At 38.9% G+C, this 19,483-nt stretch overlaps 2 protein-coding genes across 4 annotated transcripts; both read right to left on the bottom strand.

Annotated features, from left to right (window-relative positions):
* Nucleotides 1-479: 479 nt before the first annotated feature.
* Nucleotides 480-19,135, bottom strand: LOC128030362 (uncharacterized). 2 transcript variants are annotated; one of them, XM_052617919.1, is made up of 7 exons: nucleotides 18,996-19,135; nucleotides 18,428-18,633; nucleotides 17,497-17,613; nucleotides 17,286-17,342; nucleotides 16,973-17,206; nucleotides 16,652-16,771; nucleotides 480-1,352 (listed from the first exon to the last, which is right to left on the bottom strand). In XM_052617919.1, exons 2-7 carry the CDS (start codon nucleotides 18,602-18,604, stop codon nucleotides 1,290-1,292), a joined length of 768 nt encoding a protein of 255 aa, XP_052473879.1. In that variant the 5' UTR covers nucleotides 18,605-18,633; nucleotides 18,996-19,135; the 3' UTR covers nucleotides 480-1,289. The 2 variants fall into 2 exon arrangements, with proteins under 2 accessions (XP_052473879.1, XP_052473878.1); XM_052617918.1 differs by lacking the exon at nucleotides 480-1,352 and adding an exon at nucleotides 16,282-16,543.
* Nucleotides 6,906-13,863, bottom strand: LOC128030359 (uncharacterized). 2 transcript variants are annotated; one of them, XM_052617913.1, is made up of 2 exons: nucleotides 13,611-13,863; nucleotides 6,906-13,056 (listed from the first exon to the last, which is right to left on the bottom strand). In XM_052617913.1, exon 2 carries the CDS (start codon nucleotides 12,842-12,844, stop codon nucleotides 7,157-7,159), a length of 5,688 nt encoding a protein of 1,895 aa, XP_052473873.1. In that variant the 5' UTR covers nucleotides 12,845-13,056; nucleotides 13,611-13,863; the 3' UTR covers nucleotides 6,906-7,156. The 2 variants fall into 2 exon arrangements, with proteins under 2 accessions (XP_052473873.1, XP_052473874.1); XM_052617914.1 differs by having other exon boundaries at nucleotides 13,698-13,863.
* Nucleotides 19,136-19,483: the final 348 nt, after the last annotated feature.

Raw genomic sequence — 19,483 nt, 5'->3', positions numbered from 1 at the left:
ACACAGGTGAACCATTATTTCTGAATAATTTAAAATTATTTCATTAGAGAAATAAAAAAAAAAATCGAAATATTACTATTGTACCGATTGTTATAATTAGAGGTTTTTATTATTATTAAATTAATGCTTGAGTCATATTTAGTTAAATAATATTTTTAATGTTTGCTTTAAAGTTTCAAGGTAAACTATCCACTTTCAAATAATTTAACATTTAGCCTATTTCAATAAAACTATTTTTAGTTATTGCAATATTTAAGTTTAAGTCTGGAGGAAATTAATAAATAATAATAACAAACATGGTGTAGCCACTGGATGCCTGTTTGATTGTATGTATTCCCTATTGCTGAGAACAGTGTTTTCAGAAATAATTGTAACATTTTAGTTGGATATTCAGGCTGTTTGGAAGATTCTATGCCCTTTTGTTATTTTATTTATTTATTTATGTTTTGACAGAACAAGTGTGAAGATTTGTACAACCATTTAGGTTTTTATTTTTTTATTTTTTTCACATGGAAAGTGCCACAAAACTCATTGTTCCATCAGATTCCTAAAAAGTAAATAATAATAATAATTATTATAATTCAAATATAATTTTTGTCACTTCTCTGGGTTATTCCAGATGCTGGCTTTTACAAGTGAGATCTTCCAGGAACCACTTTAATGTTAACAGAGCTTACAATAACCCTTTTTTAAAATGGGAGTTCCTCCAGGAACCTCCAGAGCACTTTGAGGTCTCAGTGTAATGAAAGGGTGACTCCAGAACCTCAGAACTGGGAACAAAGTTCAAGGATCCCATGAGTTCCTGCATGAACTGCAAAGACTATAATGGTTCCTCCAGGAACCCTATTATGAGAAAAAGAGCTTTGAGGCACTTAAAATACATTTTAAGGTTCCTGGAGTACTCAAAAGGATACCTGAGGCACTTGACATTGAGGCACAGTTTTTACAGTGACATTCATGAGTCAAAAAAATAATGAAAATAATTACACACCCTAAAATTGTGTATTTAAATTACATATAAAATTTCCATTCATGGATTAGTTTTAATAAAAACTAATTAACTTAATGGGATGAATGTGTCAGTCAAACATAAAATGGTTAAGAAACAGGCAAGATTTTCATACTCAAAAAAACATCATGGCTTATTTTATGATTACCTATTTGCATCTTTTTTATTTTCAAGTATCCTCAAGTAATTCATTTAAAAAAAAAAGTTTTTGAAAACATCTGTGAAAAGACAACGTTTGATGAATATTCAAACAAAAATATGTATGCAAGTGTTCATCTTGTCATGCAGCACCAGCAGTGTCATCTTCCAGGAGCGGCTTGTGAAGTTCTGGATCCTCCACCGACTGCAAAACCACAAACACACATGAACACACACAGCAGCTCTCTGAAACTCTCATGATCACAGTGGATTTGACTGATTGATTGTTGTAATAGTGCTGATGATTCAGTACCTTAATCATTACCTGGCTGAGATTTTTGTAGTAAACACAGGGCTCCAAGTTACTCTTTTTCTTATGAGCAAACCGGACATTATTAGATGAATAATAATATTCTTTGTATATATGGGAATTTTGTAATATTCCCATTGCCAGGTCCATTGAATACAGCACAGCAGCTGTGATAGCCAGTGCAGCACTGACCACATTCAGAGCCACTGTGATGACCAGCTGCAAAACATAAACAATATATATTGCTGGGGTTTAAGGATAAATAAATAAAATCAAAAACTTTTGATTTACGCCTACCAGCCTGGGATGGGGAAATGTCACTGCAAGAACACACACAATTCCAACAACAAGGAACTAAAAGGCAAATCGAAAAAATAAAAACATTGGTTCCATGCCAACATGCTTCTTCAGATTGAAAGTGTATATACAAATCACCAGATTTCACTTTATTCCACCTCATTAGGATTTTGATAAATCATAGGACATTTGAAAATACAAAAATAAAGACATTAATGTATTGTGTTCTCCAAATCAGGGCAATGTCATAAATAATTCACTTTTTAAATGCACTCACTCATTGTACTAAATTAACTCATTTAGAAACATAATAATGATGATGAGAATGTGTAACAACTCTTACCGCACCGCCGATCCAAAAAGCAAATACGAAGCCGAAACAACCCATCGTGATATTCATGACATCAACTATTATCTGTACAGTCATTACAGTCTGAACAATATTTGTAACAGTTTTACAGATGACAAAACACATAGTATAAACCATTAATAAAGCTAATAATATCAAAAAGATCTTAGTATCCGACTCATCCCAAGTGCTGTGTGAGTTTCTGTCGGCTTTGCATCCATATCCTAAAATACATACACATTTGACTGTCACATTAAGTAAAATCTATGAGCCATTTGCTCCTTAATTTTAAAGGAATGGTTTTCTTAAAAATGACAATTTGCTGAAATTGTACTCAACTTCAGGTCATCTAAGATGTAGATGAGTTCGTTTCTTCATCAGGACAGAACAGATCACATTTGTAGACATTTTGCAGAGTTTATTAGTAGATTCTAAACAGCTGATAAAAACATCACAGTAATACCAAAGTGATCCACACGACTCCAGTCCATCAATAAACATCTTGTTAAGTGAAAAGCTGCAAAGTTTAAAGGGATAGTTCACCCAAAAATCTAAATTATGTCATTAATAACTTATCCTCATGTTGTTCCAAAACCATAAGAACTCTGTTTATCTTCGGAACACATTTTAAGATATTTTAGATTTAGTCAGAGAGCTCTCAGTCCCTCCGTTGAAACTGTGGTATACTGTCCATGTCCAGAAAGGTAAGAAAAACATCATCAAAGTAGTCCATGTGACATCAGAGGGTCCGTTAGACTTTTTTGAAGCATCGAAAAAAAAAATTGGTCCAATTTTTTATTCAGCATTGTCTTCTCTTCCGTGTCTGTTGTGAGAGAGCTCAAAACAAAGCAGTTTGTGATATCTGGTTCGCGAACGAATCATTCGATGTAACCAGATCTTTTTGAACCAGTTCACCAAATCGAACTGAATCGTTTTAAGCGGTTCGCGTCTCCAATACGCAAATTACTTAAGCTGTTAACTTTTTTAATGTGGCTGACACTCCATCTGAGCTCAAACAAACCAATATCCCGGAGTAATTTAGAATATTTATACTACCCGTAGTTTTTGCTATTTATGGACCAAAATGTATTTTCGATGCTTCAAAATATTCTAACTGACCCTCTGATGTCACATGGACTACTTTGATGATTTTTTTCGAACCTTTCTGGACATGGACAGTATACCGTACACACAGCTTCAATGGAGGGACTGAGAGCTCTCAGACTAAATTTAAAATATCTTAAACTGTGTTCTGAAGATAAAAGGAGGTTTTACGGGTTTGGAACGACATTTGTCTGAACTAACCCTATAACTGTAAAATGTCTCTTAATACTGCCAAATTACCAGTCCAAAATTCATAATGACACTTTCTCCTGTGACAAAAAGCCCCGTTATCCTCTTACATCACAAATGATCAACAGTTTTAAGTAAAAACTAACGTATTTCTCACAAACACACAGCTTTTCACTTCATAAGAAATTAATTGTTAGACTGGGGTGGTGTGGATTGTTGTGATGTTTTTATCAGCTGTTTGGACTTTCATTCTGACACCAATTCATTGCAGAGGATCCACTGGTGAGCATGTGATTTAACAATAACCAGTGCTTTAATTGGGCCGGTACAGTACCACCACTTCCAAATAGCTCTTGAGCGTACCGCCACCTCTCCATGCGCCCAGAACGTGCTTTTAGCGTACCGTTACGCTCATCTGGACATCTGTTTTAATAGAGGTTTTAATAATTTGCCTGCGCTGCCGCTTTTCAGAGCGCCCTTTACAATGCACGCTTCCTAATTCTTCCTAGTTCGGAGTATGGAGTGTGAATCATTTTAGTCAGTTCGGGAGTTCGGAGCAGCTTCGTGGATCATTTGAGTCAGGTCGGGAGTTTGGAGTGGGTTCTCGAATCATTTGAGACACTTTGGGGATCGCAAATCATTTGAGTCAGTTTGGGAGTTCGGAGCGACTTTGGGGATCATTTGAATCAATTCGAGAGTTCGTAGCGGGTTTGCGAATCATTTGAGTCAATTTGGGAGTTCAAAGCGGGTTCGCGAATCATTTGAGTCAGTTTGGTGAACACGAATCATTTGAGTCAGTTCGGGAGTTCGTAGCGGATTCGCGAATCATTTGAGTCAGTTCGGGAGTTCAAAGGGGGTTCGCGAATCATTTGAGTCAGTTTGGGGATCGCGAATCATTTAAATCAATTCGGGAGATCGGAGTGGGATCGCGAATCATTTGAATCAGTTCGGGGAACGCGAATCATTTGAATCAGTTCGGGAGTTCGTAGCAGGTTCGCGAATCATTTGAGTCAGTTTGGGGATTGCGACTCATTTGAATCAGTTTGGGAGTTCGGAGTGGGTTCGCGAATCATTTGAGTCAGTTTGGGAGTTTAAATGCAGTAATGCAATAGCTCTTTCTAAGGGTATTTTTCCAAAATTCTTTTGCACATTTTATTTATGTTCAGTAGTTCTTTCTAGATCAAACAAATCCATAAACTAATAAAAGGATTTATATGTTGACTGCTGTATATAAAAACCCTTCAATATAGTTGTTGTTACCTCAGGAGATGAGGGGAGTCATCCAAAAAAAAAGAAAAGAAACAAAGGAAAAGAAAAGAAAAAAAAATGGCTATAATAGAGTACCGGCACCTCTTTTGGGCCACTTAAAGCACTGACAATAACTTTCTCCAAATCTGTTCTGATGTAGAAACAGTCTCTTCTACATCTTCGATGGTCTGAAGGTGAGTATATTTTTAGCAAATTTTTGCTGAACTAGGCCTATTAATTTAAGGTGATGGTGATAGCAGTAAGTCCCTCACCTGAGTCAATGCAAGAGTCATGCCACAACTGTGACCAAACGGAAGTGAATATTTGCTTTTTCCAATGGTAGATTCTGATGTTGTGTTCTCCACCAACTGCGAAACCACAAACAAACATGAACACAGTCATAATCCAAGTAGAGAAAAGATACCTATAAAGATAACTAGACAGCCTTCACACCAGCAGATTGTAAAGTTCTGTTAATTATAACCACAATACTGTACCTTTGCCCTCCCACCCTTCTTGAACAAAGATTTTATGGTTAAAACACAGAAACTGAGAGCCACACAGAGCTGAAGAACTGGCATCACCTAGAGAAAAAGTGGGTGAATTTATAAATTGCACATAGACGGGGAATTTTTATATTAATACACTCATATTAATTTCATAAAATTAAATAAACATGAAAATAAAGAGGAATGTCTTACAATACTGCTGGGCGAATTGTTAACAATAAAGAAGATGATGCCAAAAAGTCCCAACACAAGATTCATGACTGCAACTACTATCTGTAGACTCTATGGAATAAGAGAACAATATTTGACTTCCAGCTTTGAAACTTGAAATGCAAAATTAAGAGTACATATATGGGAATGTACGTAAATCTGATTTATTTATTTTGAATGACATCAAGATTTTAATCAATGCAACTCTCTCTCTCACCCCAATTACTCTCTGGGTATCTGTCAGCTTCTCTTCCATTTCCGGAGATGCAAAACACACTGGACCGTAGCACAGAGAACTCAGAATGTGACACAGTAGGGGCCATCTGCTCTTTGGGTTTGAGGTGGCAGTGAAGACCATCAAAACCTCACCTTGAGACACTGTCGGAGTCATGCTTCAACCTTCAACCTTCCTACATGACAAAAGAAACAAGTAGGACTCATGCATCAGAAAATCACAATGACAAAAATTAAATGTTTCTTAGTCTTGTGAATTCATAAGTTTGCTTTCCCCTCCCAAACAAGTTCTATGCATAATTATTTGAAACAACATTGCTGGCAAGTCAGACTACATTGATGATTCAAGAGGAAGTGAACTTTCACCTGTGCACATTTGTTATTAGAGCAACTGGTTGCGATTCTAGTCACACTTTATTTTTAACTTTTAAAATGGTTCTTACTTTTTCAATAGCATGTGAAATTTATTTAGACTCACCTTATGAGTAATTGTATATATGTAAATTAGTTTGTTTGCTTGGTAGTGTTATAAGACACAAGTTGCCAGATCAGGGTGCTGACCCACCAAAGACTGTCCGATTAGAGACGAAATGAAGATGCACTTTTCTGGAAATAACCCATTTATTGTCACCACTCAACAGATGGTTTGGTCGTGGTTGTGGTTTTTCTACAAAAATATAAACCAAAGACATAAACATAAATATACATAATAAACATGATAATAGTAAAAATAAATTATAACAAACTGGCAATAACACAGCACAGTAAATTAAACTTGATAATTAAACATCAATATGAACATTATTAGCAAAAAGAAATGTAGAATACAAGGCAGGCTGTAATTCTTATATTATAAGCAGCGCACATTTGTAACTTGACACCCTATTAGAGCCGGGACGCTTATGAAGCGCCACTCTGAGCTACGAGAGCGCATGCGCTTAGAAAGTTATATTTTAACAGTATACTCGTTAGATATAAAGAAATGCAGCGAACCCTGTTTCAAACGGGAACTTAACTTGTAACTATAACAACATATGTTACTCTAGCATTCACCAGATATGTATATAAGCATACAAACAACGGGTTACAATGTTTACAATGTTACACGCGAATTATAAATGCACGCATACACATAGACATCGTTACCTCACGGACATATTAACCTGTATACAGACGTGAATAAATCTCTCATCGACTATATAATAAGCTATTCAAACTTACTTTTGCATTCACACACAACACTTTGTCCAAAAGGCGATCTTTAAACAGTCCAGAAACAATGATAATGAAGAAACTTAAGGCTTTGACCTGTATCCCCCTGCACTGATCTTCAGTCACTGTGAGGGCGGGGGGAATCACGTGGTCAAGGTTTCTGGACGCTAATTCGCTCAGGTGAAGTGGTCTGTGTATGTGCATGTCTCAACATGTAGAAGGAGAGATTTAAATACAGTTAGAAAAATAGAAACCCATAGCCTTTTTTACAGCCGCCCCCAGATTTCCATAAGGAAATATGTACTTATACGAAAAGGCTTATTTTATTGGTTGGATTTACAATTACTTTAATCAGGAATGGCAGGTAATTGTATAAGGCGTGCGACTGGTCTAGTGTAAGCCCTATCTCCCACTTGAACTTTGGCTGTCCTCACTCTGGTGTCAGCTCCAGGGTATACTTCTGACACCTTCCCTACGGGCCAGAGAGCTCTGGGTAGTTGCGGGTCAATGATCAGCACCGCAGTGCCAACCTGGATGTCTGGAGTATCCCTTTGCCATTTTTGACGACCTTGAAGACCAGGGAGGTAGAATTTGACATAATGTCTCCAAAATTGGTCCGCAAGAATTTGGCTGTGGCGCCATCGACGCCGACTGATCAGTTCCGACTGTGGGTATACTGTCAGGGGGAGTGATGCATCCGGCCGCCCCATTAGAAAGCAATTTGGAGTAATAGGGTCAGGATCTGAAGCATTACATGATGTATATCCCAGTGGTTTGGAATTCAAAATTCCCTCAATCTCTACCAGCACGGTTTGAAGAACCTCAAAGGTTACTGATTGAGTTCCTAGAGTAACCATCAGTGCGTTTTTCAAAGAGCGAATTTCTCGCTCCCAACAGCCTCCAAAGTGTGGTGAATTTGGTGGATTGAATTGGAATTTGATCTGCTGTTTGGCCAATTGTCTCTGCAGATCTGGGCCAAGAGCTGTAAAGGCTTCCCTTAGCTCTCTCTCACCTCCTCTGAAGTTCGTGCCTTGGTCTGAAAGAAGTTCATGGGGTTTTCCCCGTCTAGCTGTGAACCGCCTGAGAGCCATAAGGAAGGAGTCAGTTTCCAGACTGTGGAGGATGTCGATGTAGACTGCTCTAGTGGTGAGGCATTTGAATATTATTCCCCATTTCTTCCCACTGCGCCGACCTGTTCTAATAGTGTAAGGACCGAAGCAGTCCACGCCAGTGGAGTAAAAGGCGGGCTTGAAAAGACGCAGTCTTGCTGGGGGAAGGTCTGCCATTTTAGGCACCTCTGGTTTGTTCCTCCATCTCTGACACTGCACACACTCTCGTTGCAAACGCTTGATAGCCTCTCTTCCACGCAGAACCCAGTACTTACGGCGGAGTTCAGCGAACACCCTCTCAGGACCTGGATGACAAAGTTTTGAATCACAATTTTGGATGATAAGTTTCGTGATTGGGTGTCTTGGATCCAGTACAATAGGGTGCATGTTGTTGGGCTCCAGGTAGGGACTATGTCGTAAACGTCCACCGATTCGGATTAATTGGGATTCTCCATCAAGTTCTGGGGCTAATGCTCTTAGTCTGCTGTTGCACGCAAGTGGTTTACCAGTCCTCAGTTGCTCTAAGTCTGATGGAAAACATTCCTGCTGTGCTTGCTGCAGAACACAAATCTCAGCTCTTCTGTAGTCACTAGCTGTGGGATTACTATCAGTAGACCCTTGAAGAGCTATGGACTCGATTAGTTCCTCGAGAGTCTTAAACTGACTGAAATCAGAATATGTGAAACATACTAGAGTGCAGGTACCAACCTTACGAAGCTCATTATTGTCTAGCTCCTTTGAAGTGGGGCATTCCGGCCACAGATTAGGTGGATTTTTCAGGAAGAGTGGTCCTTGGTACCAGTGACTTTCTGGGCCAAGCTCACAAAGACTCCTTCCCCGAGTGATGTCATCAGCTGGATTGTTTGCGGAGGGTACATATCTCCAGCTGTGTTTCTCTGTGAGATCCTGGATCTCTGCAACCCGAGTCCCCACAAATACTTTGAACCGGCATGAATCAGATTGTAACCATGTGAGGACGGTGGTAGAGTCAGTCCACAAGATCGTTTGGCGTATGGGTAGGTTCAACTCGGTTTGGAGTACTTTGGCAAGTTGAGCTCCAGTCAGTGCAGCGCATAATTCCAGTCGTGGAACAGACTGTTGTTTTTTTGGTGCTACACGGGATCTGGCTGTTAGGAAAGCCACCTCTGTTTGCCCATGTTGGTCCTCTGTTCGAAGATATGCCACGGAGCCATATGCACGTTCAGAGGCATCACAGAAAACATGAATGTCTCTTAGGCTCGTTGCTGTGTCTTTGATGGGGCTACAGTAACACCGAGGAAGAACAATATTTTGTAGGGCTGGTAGCTCCTCCTCCCACTTAGTCCAGGCTTGTAACAGATCTGCAGGCAAGTGTGGATCATCCCAATCCCGTTTTTTATCCCACAGATGTTGTACAATGATCTTGGCGCGAGTGGTATACGGGATGAGGTAACCTAATGGGTCGTACTGGCTGGCCAGCACTTTATATATGTTGCGCATGGTGGTCTCACAACTGTCCTTAGCACGGTATTTGTAGGAGAGTGTATCAGACTGATGGTTCCAGAGGAGCCCCAAGGTTGATTCATGGATGTCCGTACGGCCTTGCGAAATCCAGAGTTCTGCACTGTCTGATATAGTGTCGTGGGGCAGGTGACTTATCGTTGAAGGGGCATTGCTGGACCACTGCCTCAACTCAAAGCCTCCATCTGCCAGCAGGGTCCTGATTCTGTCAACAAAGCATTTTGCCTCTTCTGCTGAAGTGAAGCTTTGTAAGCAGTTATCTACATAAAAGGATTTCAGCACAGAATTACGGACATCATCTCCTGGCTGGCTATGATCAATGGCATGTTTCTGGAGTGCAAAGACGGCGCAGCAGGGGCTGCAAGTGGTGCCGAAAGGAAGGACTTGCCATTCGTACACACTGGGTAGTTCTTGTGCATTTAGGTCTCTCCAGAGGAAGCGCAATAGTGGTTTGTCTTCTGGGAGCAGCCTAACTTGGTGGAACATCCCCTTGATGTCACTGCTAACTGCCACGGAATGTTCCCTGAATCTGAGTAGCACCGCAAGTAGAGATGGCCCCAACACTGGTCCTGGGAGCAGAAGCTCATTGAGGTTTTGTCCATGATATTGGAACGAGCAGTTGAAAACTATCCTGTTTTTCCCATTGTGATGCACCATGTGGTGTGGGATGTACCAGGAGCCAAATGTGTCTGTTACAGCATCTTGAGGTAAATTGTTAACATATCCTGCTTGTACCAGTTTTGCAATCTCTTTGGTATAAGTGGCTGCTTGCTGGGGATTTTTGGCTAGTCTCCTTTCAGTGGCCCTCAGCTGCGACAAGACGGCTTCTTTTGGTGCTTTCAGTTCAGGCATGTTCTTGACACGCAGGAGAGGGGTTGCATATCGTTTGACGCCCTCCACTTCAACCCTTACTGTCTTCCTTTCAAGAAGCTCCACTGCCTCTTGGTCCTGTTTGGATCTGAGACACATCTTTTCGTTACGCCAGGGTAGTAAGTCCATCTGCCATAATTTCTCTACTTGCCTGTAGAGATCAGCTTCCGGGAATGAGACTGCAGTAAAGAGACAGTGTTGTTCAGTCATGTCCTTCCGTAAGTGTTGGATCGGACCCTGTAATGTCCAGCCAAGTCGTGTCTTTATGGCAGCTGGTCCCCCTGGTGGTCCTCGCCTAACTGGTTCCACAGGAGTGATTAGATGGAGATAATCTGAACCAATGAGCAACACAGGACAGACCGCTTCAAAGTTATGCAGTGGAAGTCCTTTAAGGTGCTGATATCTCTCCCTCAGAGTCTTCACTGGGTGTGAATGTTCTGCTAAGCTTAACTGTTGAGCAGTGAAAGCACCTTTGATGTAATACCTTTTAGTCGGCTGAGCAATTGGTGAGATCACAAATGAGACTGCTGCTCCTCTGAGCACTTGTAGCTCCTGCCTGATTGTTCTGAGTGGGAGATCTTCAGGGTGACCTTTGAGGCCTAACTGCTGTGCTGCACTGTGAAGGAGGATAGTTCTTTCCGATCCATCATCCTGGATTGCGTATGCGTTCAACCTTTTCTTGCCATTTCTGAGAATCACTTTGCTGATTTTAAGTAGAACCTTCCTGCTGGTAGGCGGTTTATGAATCAGGAGAATCTCATTCATGGTATTGAATAGACAGCTGTTGGTATCAGCAGTTTCATCCTTAACAAACTTTGGATTCTCTGGCTTACCGACACTGATGTCATGCAGAACCATAAGGTGTCGACTGCTGCACTGTCTGCAGCGCATCTTCAGGTTACATTCTGCAGACTTGTGAGTTCTGCCACAACGCCAGCATCTATTATTGTCTTTGACCCAGCTTTGTTTTTGCTCCTTAGTAAGCCGTTTGAAGTTGCTGCAGTTGTTAAGGGAGTGCTTACTGTTGTCACAGTAGGGGCAGTAGGGCCTCAGAGAACTGGTAGATGGTGGAGTAGATAGTGTAGACTCAGAATTAACCTTCTCAGTACCCAGAAAAATTGTGGTGCCTTTAGTGGCTGGCTTAGAGTCTCTGAAAGTCTCTCGTGTTCGTGTTGAGGGTCCTTTGCGTTGATTGCTTACGAACCTTGTAGTGTCCTCTTGAACTTCAATTTCGAACTCCAGCCATTCTGCAAGATCCAGAAGAGTAGGGATGGGTACACGATGTGGATGTGCAAACCTCCGAAACCCTGATCTCAGGTCGTGGGGAAGCTTTCCAAGCAGCCGAGACACATGAGAACCACATTGTAACTCGTGAGCGCCCTTCCTGCCTAACTGCTCCAGCATGCCAACTAGTGAACGGACTTTAAGAGCGAAAAGACGAAATGCCTTTTGATCTCCACTAGCTATGCTTGGGCCATCCATTAACTCGGCAATGCGCTGGAGAGCCAGTTGATGTGGCTGGCCATACTGTTGGTCTAAAGCGGCCATTGTTCTTGTGTAAGGATGTTGAGAATGACAGTATGAGTCAGCAATTAGTAAAGCCTCCTCTAACTTCAGATGGTCCATCAGTATCTGAAATTTGAATCTTTCTGTTGTATTAGCTGGGAGGACATTCTCCAGAGCAATTTTCAGCCGCGAGAACTCTCTTGGGTTGGGATGTATGAAGTCAGGGATCGTAGGAGTTGGACCTCGATACATCAGTTCTTGCTCAGGCGGAGGTGATGGAGTAAGTGAGCGGCATTGTATTTGTGGATGCCTGGCAGTGTCTTGAGAGTCCCTATATGGAGAATTAGATGGGTCCTCTCCATGGGAATATTGCACGTCGGATCTCTGACCCGTTTGTGGCATATAATTGTAGGAGGCACTCTGTTTTGTAAGGGGGGCGGATACTGGAGTTGAGCTTTGAAACTTGTTTTGAGTCTGATGCTCCATTTGTAGCCTAATGCGTTGAGCTGGTACAGGTTTGCTTCCCATTTCCACAGAATGTGCCTGTGGCTGGACACGTGGTGCAGGTATAGGACGACTGGAGCTATGCTTCCTTGGAAGGGCAACAGGTGAAGGTGGCTGATTTCCTGGACGTTGTTGATCCATTTGAATTTGTAGCTGCTTCATCTGTTGCTTGAGCTGAGAAAGCTCCTTTATGTATTGGTCATTTGCGTTCCGGAATGTGTTTCTTTCCTGCTGTATCATTTGCAGGGCTATGCGGAGATCCTTATTCTCTCTCCTTATGATCTCTGATGCAGAATCATACTCGTCACCAGACCAATGTAGCGGACTGTCTACTTCATAACCTGGTAACAATGGAGTAAAGCCACTTGCGCCTTCTTCTGCTTCGTCGCCTTCAGCCAGTCTGCTTGAATGTACGAGTGGTGACATGGGTTGTGTATCATGCTTAGGGAGGGTGAATCCAGTGAGATCATACTCATCATAACGTGCGGGAAGGACAGTTTTCCTCCTGACTCGCACAGTTGGCTCATCCTCTTCATGTTGTGACATCTTCTATCTCTTTGGCAAGTCCAGGATCCGGCTCGAAGGACCATGTAAATTAGTTTGTTTGCTTGGTAGTGTTATAAGACACAAGTTGCCAGATCAGGGTGCTGACCCACCAAAGACTGTCCGATTAGAGACGAAATGAAGATGCACTTTTCTGGAAATAACCCATTTATTGTCACCACTCAACAGATGGTTTGGTCGTGGTTGTGGTTTTTCTACAAAAATATAAACCAAAGACATAAACATAAATATACATAATAAACATGATAATAGTAAAAATAAATTATAACAAACTGGCAATAACACAGCACAGTAAATTAAACTTGATAATTAAACATCAATATGAACATTATTAGCAAAAAGAAATGTAGAATACAAGGCAGGCTGTAATTCTTATATTATAAGCAGCGCACATTTGTAACTTGACACCCTATTAGAGCCGGGACGCTTATGAAGCGCCACTCTGAGCTACGAGAGCGCATGCGCTTAGAAAGTTATATTTTAACAGTATACTCGTTAGATATAAAGAAATGCAGCGAACCCTGTTTCAAACGGGAACTTAACTTGTAACTATAACAACATATGTTACTCTAGCATTCACCAGATATGTATATAAGCATACAAACAACGGGTTACAATGTTTACAATGTTACACGCGAATTATAAATGCACGCATACACATAGACATCGTTACCTCACGGACATATTAACCTGTATACAGACGTGAATAAATCTCTCATCGACTATATAATAAGCTATTCAAACTTACTTTTGCATTCACACACAACACTTTGTCCAAAAGGCGATCTTTAAACAGTCCAGAAACAATGATAATGAAGAAACTTAAGGCTTTGACCTGTATCCCCCTGCACTGATCTTCAGTCACTGTGAGGGCGGGGGGAATCACGTGGTCAAGGTTTCTGGACGCTAATTCGCTCAGGTGAAGTGGTCTGTGTATGTGCATGTCTCAACATGTAGAAGGAGAGATTTAAATACAGTTAGAAAAATAGAAACCCATAGCCTTTTTTACAATATATTTTACTTTCCAGTTAGATACTATACTCCTCCCTGATTTGTTGAAGGTGGGTCTGTTTTGTCTCTGGTTCCTGTCAGTGTTTTATGTTTCCTTGTTGCTCCACTTAAGATATTATAAGAACCCAAGTGTAAAGAACAGGAATTACAGGATATCATTGAATACAAGCTATATAAGCACAACATTTAAGACCATCTGACATGTATCTTAATGAAACATATGAAACAGAGGCACATCAAGTAACCAAGTCAGCACAGTTTTCAGTAAAGCTTCGTAATGTTGAAAAAAATAAAAAGATCAAATTCAGCTTCACTTTCTAAATCACGTGAGCGTTTCGCTGCATGCGTGTCTCACATTTCCTCTTGCCTACGTCGGCAGTGGCTGGTTTTCCGATGGTTGGTTGAATTGTGAATTGTGAAAATTACGTTGGCATTGTTGGCTTTTTATGTGGCTGGTTGAAATGTGAAATGTGAAGAGTGTAGGCTATGTTGTACTTTTTTGGGTAATTCAGTGAACTTTTCATTGGTCTTTTCTTCGGGGTTTTTTTTTTTTTTTTTAGAGAGAGAGAGAGAGAGAGATGGAAGGAAAATATAAAAAATATAGCTAAAATATAGGTGATATAAATGTTTGTAAGTGTTGAGTTCCCCCTAAAACTTTGAACTCGCACGCAAAACATTTGCGATCAGAAGAAACTAAATTTTTGCTCGAAAAATGATTGAAATCGGTTTTCCTTCCAGCTTTTAATTATTTCAGTCACACAAAATATATCTCGGGTGCACAAAAGTTTTGCGACAGAACGGAGAGCATTCACATATTTTTTGCTGCCAGCTAGAAGAATGTTCCCATCTATATTTAAGCACATTTTAATTATGAAAATATGCATTCAAGTTCCAGGCTCGATGGCTGTTGTAAGTCATATGAGGCAGCAGACGGCGGTGTTGATGCTCCGAGGCTTTGGATCTTTTCACTGTGTAGTCAGAGCTTTAGACATCATTTCTCCACCCCATGCAAAACCAGTCCTGGGTTTACTGTAAGTTATTTAAAAAGGGAAATCCCCACACAACAACTTTAGGCATGTTTAATGGACATGCTATTGTAACTTTGGGTTTTCAGCTGCTAGTACTGAATCATAGCCTACTGAAAAATATAATAAAATATCTGCTTCACATTTTAGAGTAAAAGAAGATATTTTGAAGTTCTTATCTGTATAAACATGTCAGAGGTTGCTGACTGTTGAAAATACATAAAAAGTGTTTATGCCAAAGTGCTCCGCTCATTTATTTAATTAGCCTAGCTATATAAAAACGGACAAACAAAATTGAAATGTAATAAAAGATAACATCCACTAATAGATATATATATATATATATATATATATATATATATATATATATATATATATATATATATATATATATACACATCTTACTCAAAATCTTTTGGAGTTAAAAAAAAAAAACTACTTTGCTAAAAAGAAGTTGTTGAGATTCAAGACACAATGTTTACCTTTTAGAATGGTTTCACTTTTTTAATAGCATGTGAATTTTACAGATCTTGAAACAGTTCAGGCTCACCTTAGGAGTAACTTTTTGGGGGTTACAGTGCAGACTGAAGGTTGACTCGGATCTGATCCTGATCTGTTGAAGGTGGTGCTGTTTTTGTCCCTTTCAGTGAATCTCATGTTTCTTTTTTGTTCCTTTTGAAATTTAAGGAACCTGAGTCTATAGTCAGGATGTAACTGAAGACATCATAAACTCGTTGATATTAGCAAATATTAAGCCAAAATACAGCATAAAAAGATCTCACACCTACAACTTCTTGTGAATTATTGTCTTCAGTTTTTAAGTTGAATTGAAAAAAGTTACTTTTATTTTAGTCTTATGAACCTTTTTTGATTTTTTTTTCTAATAATATTTTTTTCTGTAAACCACTTTGTATAATATTTTTATAAATAGACTTGCCTTGCCTTACCTACAGATTCATCAAAAGTAATCTGGCACAGTCTAGTTGTGAATTGTGAGGATTGTAGTGTAATGTAATTTACTTAGCAATAAGTAGTATTTAATTACTCAATAACTATTTTTCCTCCTGCTTTTTGATGAATTTTTGTAAGAAATTTCAACTGCTATAAAAAAAGTAAACATTCCTGTTTAGGAACATTTTAGTTGATAGAAATATGGCTAATTTCATGCTCAACAGCAAGGCTGGACAGAGAATATAATAAACCATAAATGAATCATGATTCAACTTCATTGCTTTGATATAAATGAAGTTGACACTTGACCTGAAAAGTTTGCAAATGACTGCTTTATATAAAAATGTTTGCTAAATAAATGTGTGGTTTTTTTCATTGTACAAAGAAAAATTTTTAGATTAAATTAAAAAAATTGAATGAAAAGGGTTGATATCAAGTGCTCCAGTCATTTATTTTAAAAAGCAGTCCCAAAGATCACAACAAAATTGAAAAAGGTAATACTCTTTACATTTAAAAGCGTTGCGGGTGCACGAGATTTGCTTGAAATCTTTTCACTACAATACTCACAGACAAAATGGCATTGCATTACAAGAACAAAGAACAACTTTGATTCTTTTCCATGTTCATCTTTTCATGCAGCACCCGCAGTGTCATCTTCCAGGAGCGGCTTGTGAAGTTCTGGATCCTCCACCGACTGCAAAACCACAAACACACATGAACACACACAGCAGCTCTCTGAAACTCTCATGATCACCGTGGATTTGACTGACTGATTGTTGTAATAGTGCTGATGATTCAGTACCTTTGCATCTTCATCATTCTTGCACAAAGCTTTTCCAGTCAAGACACAGAAACTGATGGTCACACAGAGCTGAAGGACCGACAGCACTATCATCATGATATCTAGTCCTCTGAAGATCATCTATGGGTGAGTAAAGATCAGAGTCTCAGTTTATCATAAGAAAAATCAAATCTTAGACTTTTATCCATAAAACATAACAGCTCCCCTTCAAGTTTTGGTGAGGGGGGGGGGGTGTTGGACAAATTTTGTATTTTTATTTTTTGGTAAAGTATTTTTAGAAGATGTGCAGTAACATCTTCAGAAAAGAAAGATGATCATTACCTCAATGAGGTTCCTGTATTGCAGACAGATGTCAGTTCTCCTACTAATTTCTGGGGAAGGTGTTCCATAACCGTAACCATAACCATAACCATAACCATAATCATAACTTGAATAATAAGAATTGTAGGTTTCACAGTAGTTCGTATGATCATTTGCAAGGTCCACTGAATACAGCACAACAGCAGTGATAGCCAGTGCAGCACTGACTATTTGCAAAACCATCCCGATTATCACCTGTAAAATACAAACAATATTTATAAAACTTGAAAAACTGGAACTGTCATAAACACAAATGCCTTTGATAGACACCTACCAGACAAGAATTGGGAAATCTAGCTGCAAGAATACACACGATTCCAGCAACAAGGAACTATAATAAGCAAAAGCAGACAAACAATAAAACCATCTGTGCTTTTTTTTTTTGCTTCAGATTTTCAACAAATCTAAAGAATGATACTTTGTGAGATGAAACCTCACAACACTGATTGATTTAGAAACATAAAAAAGATCAAAATGAGTCTTACCACACCACCGAGCCAATAGGGTCCCTGGGCCATTCTATACATGTTATAGTACAAGCCGACGCATGTAAACACAATCCCCACCACAATATTGAGGACTCCAATTAACATCTGCACAATCTATGGAACAACAGAACAATATTGTTAAGAATATACCAAAGTTGGCACAATCAAATTGTTGCTTTCAGTGTGGTGAGGCAAAAAATGTTTTATGTTATAAATACGTTTTTAAATAATGTTTTCAAAATGTTTCATATTGTTTGTATAAATTACATTTGGTTGCATAGCCTTAACAATTTTCTAAAGCACAACATATTTTCCTATGTTTTCGAGACCCTAAGGAAGATATATATATATAATTTTTTTTTTTTTTTTTTTTTTTTTTTTTTGGTAGATGGGGAGGAAAATTTATATTTCAGTAATTTTGAATTATCTCACAAAAGTACTGTGTTTTTTCTTATATTTCTGAGTTTAAATCTCACAATTCTGTTTTTTCCCCCACCATAAAATAAAAATAAAACATATAATGGCAAGTATATATCTCAAAATTCTGTCTTTTCTTTTCAAAATTATGAGACGGACGTAATTTCTTGTTATATGCTGCATTAAGTAGTTTAAATAAAATAAAAAGTTGATTGTGACTTTTTAACTTGACATAACTTAACCTGAAATATGAGATATGAGTTGAGAGAGAAAATAAATCTGATTTGTGATTGCATTTTCCCGTTTACCCAACACTGTGTCCCTTTAAGCAGGGGCTCTGTGGCTTCATAACATTTAGGTGTTTAAAAAAAATATTATACATTGTGCACTGGCATAATATGACTGTAACTAAACTGTAACACTGTAACGAAATGTTTTTTAAAGTTCTATTCCAAAATCTACCCATCCTAAAATCACAAGACCTGAACATATCAAAAAGTGTCAGACTCACTCCAAAACTTGTGTGGACGACCTTCAGTTGCCCTTTTTTGATGTCTTGGGATACAGAACAGACTGGACTGTAGCACAGAAAACCCAGAATCTTACACAGTAGGCGCCATCTGCTCTTTGGGTTTGAGGTGACGGTGATGACCGTCAAACCCTCACCTTGAGACACTGTCAGAGTCATGCTGCAGCGCTGAAAACTGACCAGTATTTCTGTATGAAACAAGAAGAAGAGCAAAGGACTCACATTTCAGAAGAATCAATATATTCATTATATAGAGTGAGAAAGAGAGAGATAGACAACATTAACACTTTTAATGAACTTGCATAATAATATAGTAGTAATAAATGTTTTATAGTATGTAAATGTAATATTCTACACAGTATAAATATGCATGATATTCTAAACAGCATTGCTAACTGATTGAAGTCTTGTCGCCTATTTTGGAGGAAACCTGCGTTATTATAATTTCTATATGGAAGTTGTGCTGCGGAATGTCTAACCACATCTTTAACATTCTTGTCTTTTAGTTTAAACTTTATTATATTATTGTTAATAATCATAAGAATGTTACCTTAAACTCAACTTGCGTGGCACGTCTGTGAGTCTCAGTACGGATGAGTGCATATAGCACGATTCTCTGGGGTTTTTGAAGGCGGAGTTTTGATTTTTCCAGGCAGTGACTTCCTCATTAACTGTAAACAAGTGAAACAGGAAAGTTGTCTACAACCACGACTTAGTTCACCATTTAGAAACTGAAGATGTAGGTTGTTAACAGTAACAACCAATGTTACTTTCCTTCACTCCTTAGTGTTGAAAATCATATGAAGGAAAGATTTTAAAAGGTTTCAGGGAGAACTCTTAAATGTAGATTGTGTAAATGAATGAATAGACATGTAAACAGGTATAGAGCGAGACTGGGTTCATACTGTACGGGTCTAATGTAATGTTTTTAAGTGGACAAAATAGCTTGAATATACACTTCTAAGTAGCAATTTTGCATAAATGTGTTAAGAAGCATTTTGGAGTCAAATGTATCCTGTTTTTATTTCTAAGTCATGG

The sequence above is a fragment of the Carassius gibelio genome, chromosome A16 (genome assembly GCF_023724105.1).
Source record: "Carassius gibelio isolate Cgi1373 ecotype wild population from Czech Republic chromosome A16, carGib1.2-hapl.c, whole genome shotgun sequence".
Classification (NCBI taxonomy): domain Eukaryota; kingdom Metazoa; phylum Chordata; class Actinopteri; order Cypriniformes; family Cyprinidae; genus Carassius; species Carassius gibelio.
Note: the sequence above shows the minus strand (reverse complement) of the source record. Positions and strands in the feature narration are given on the sequence as shown.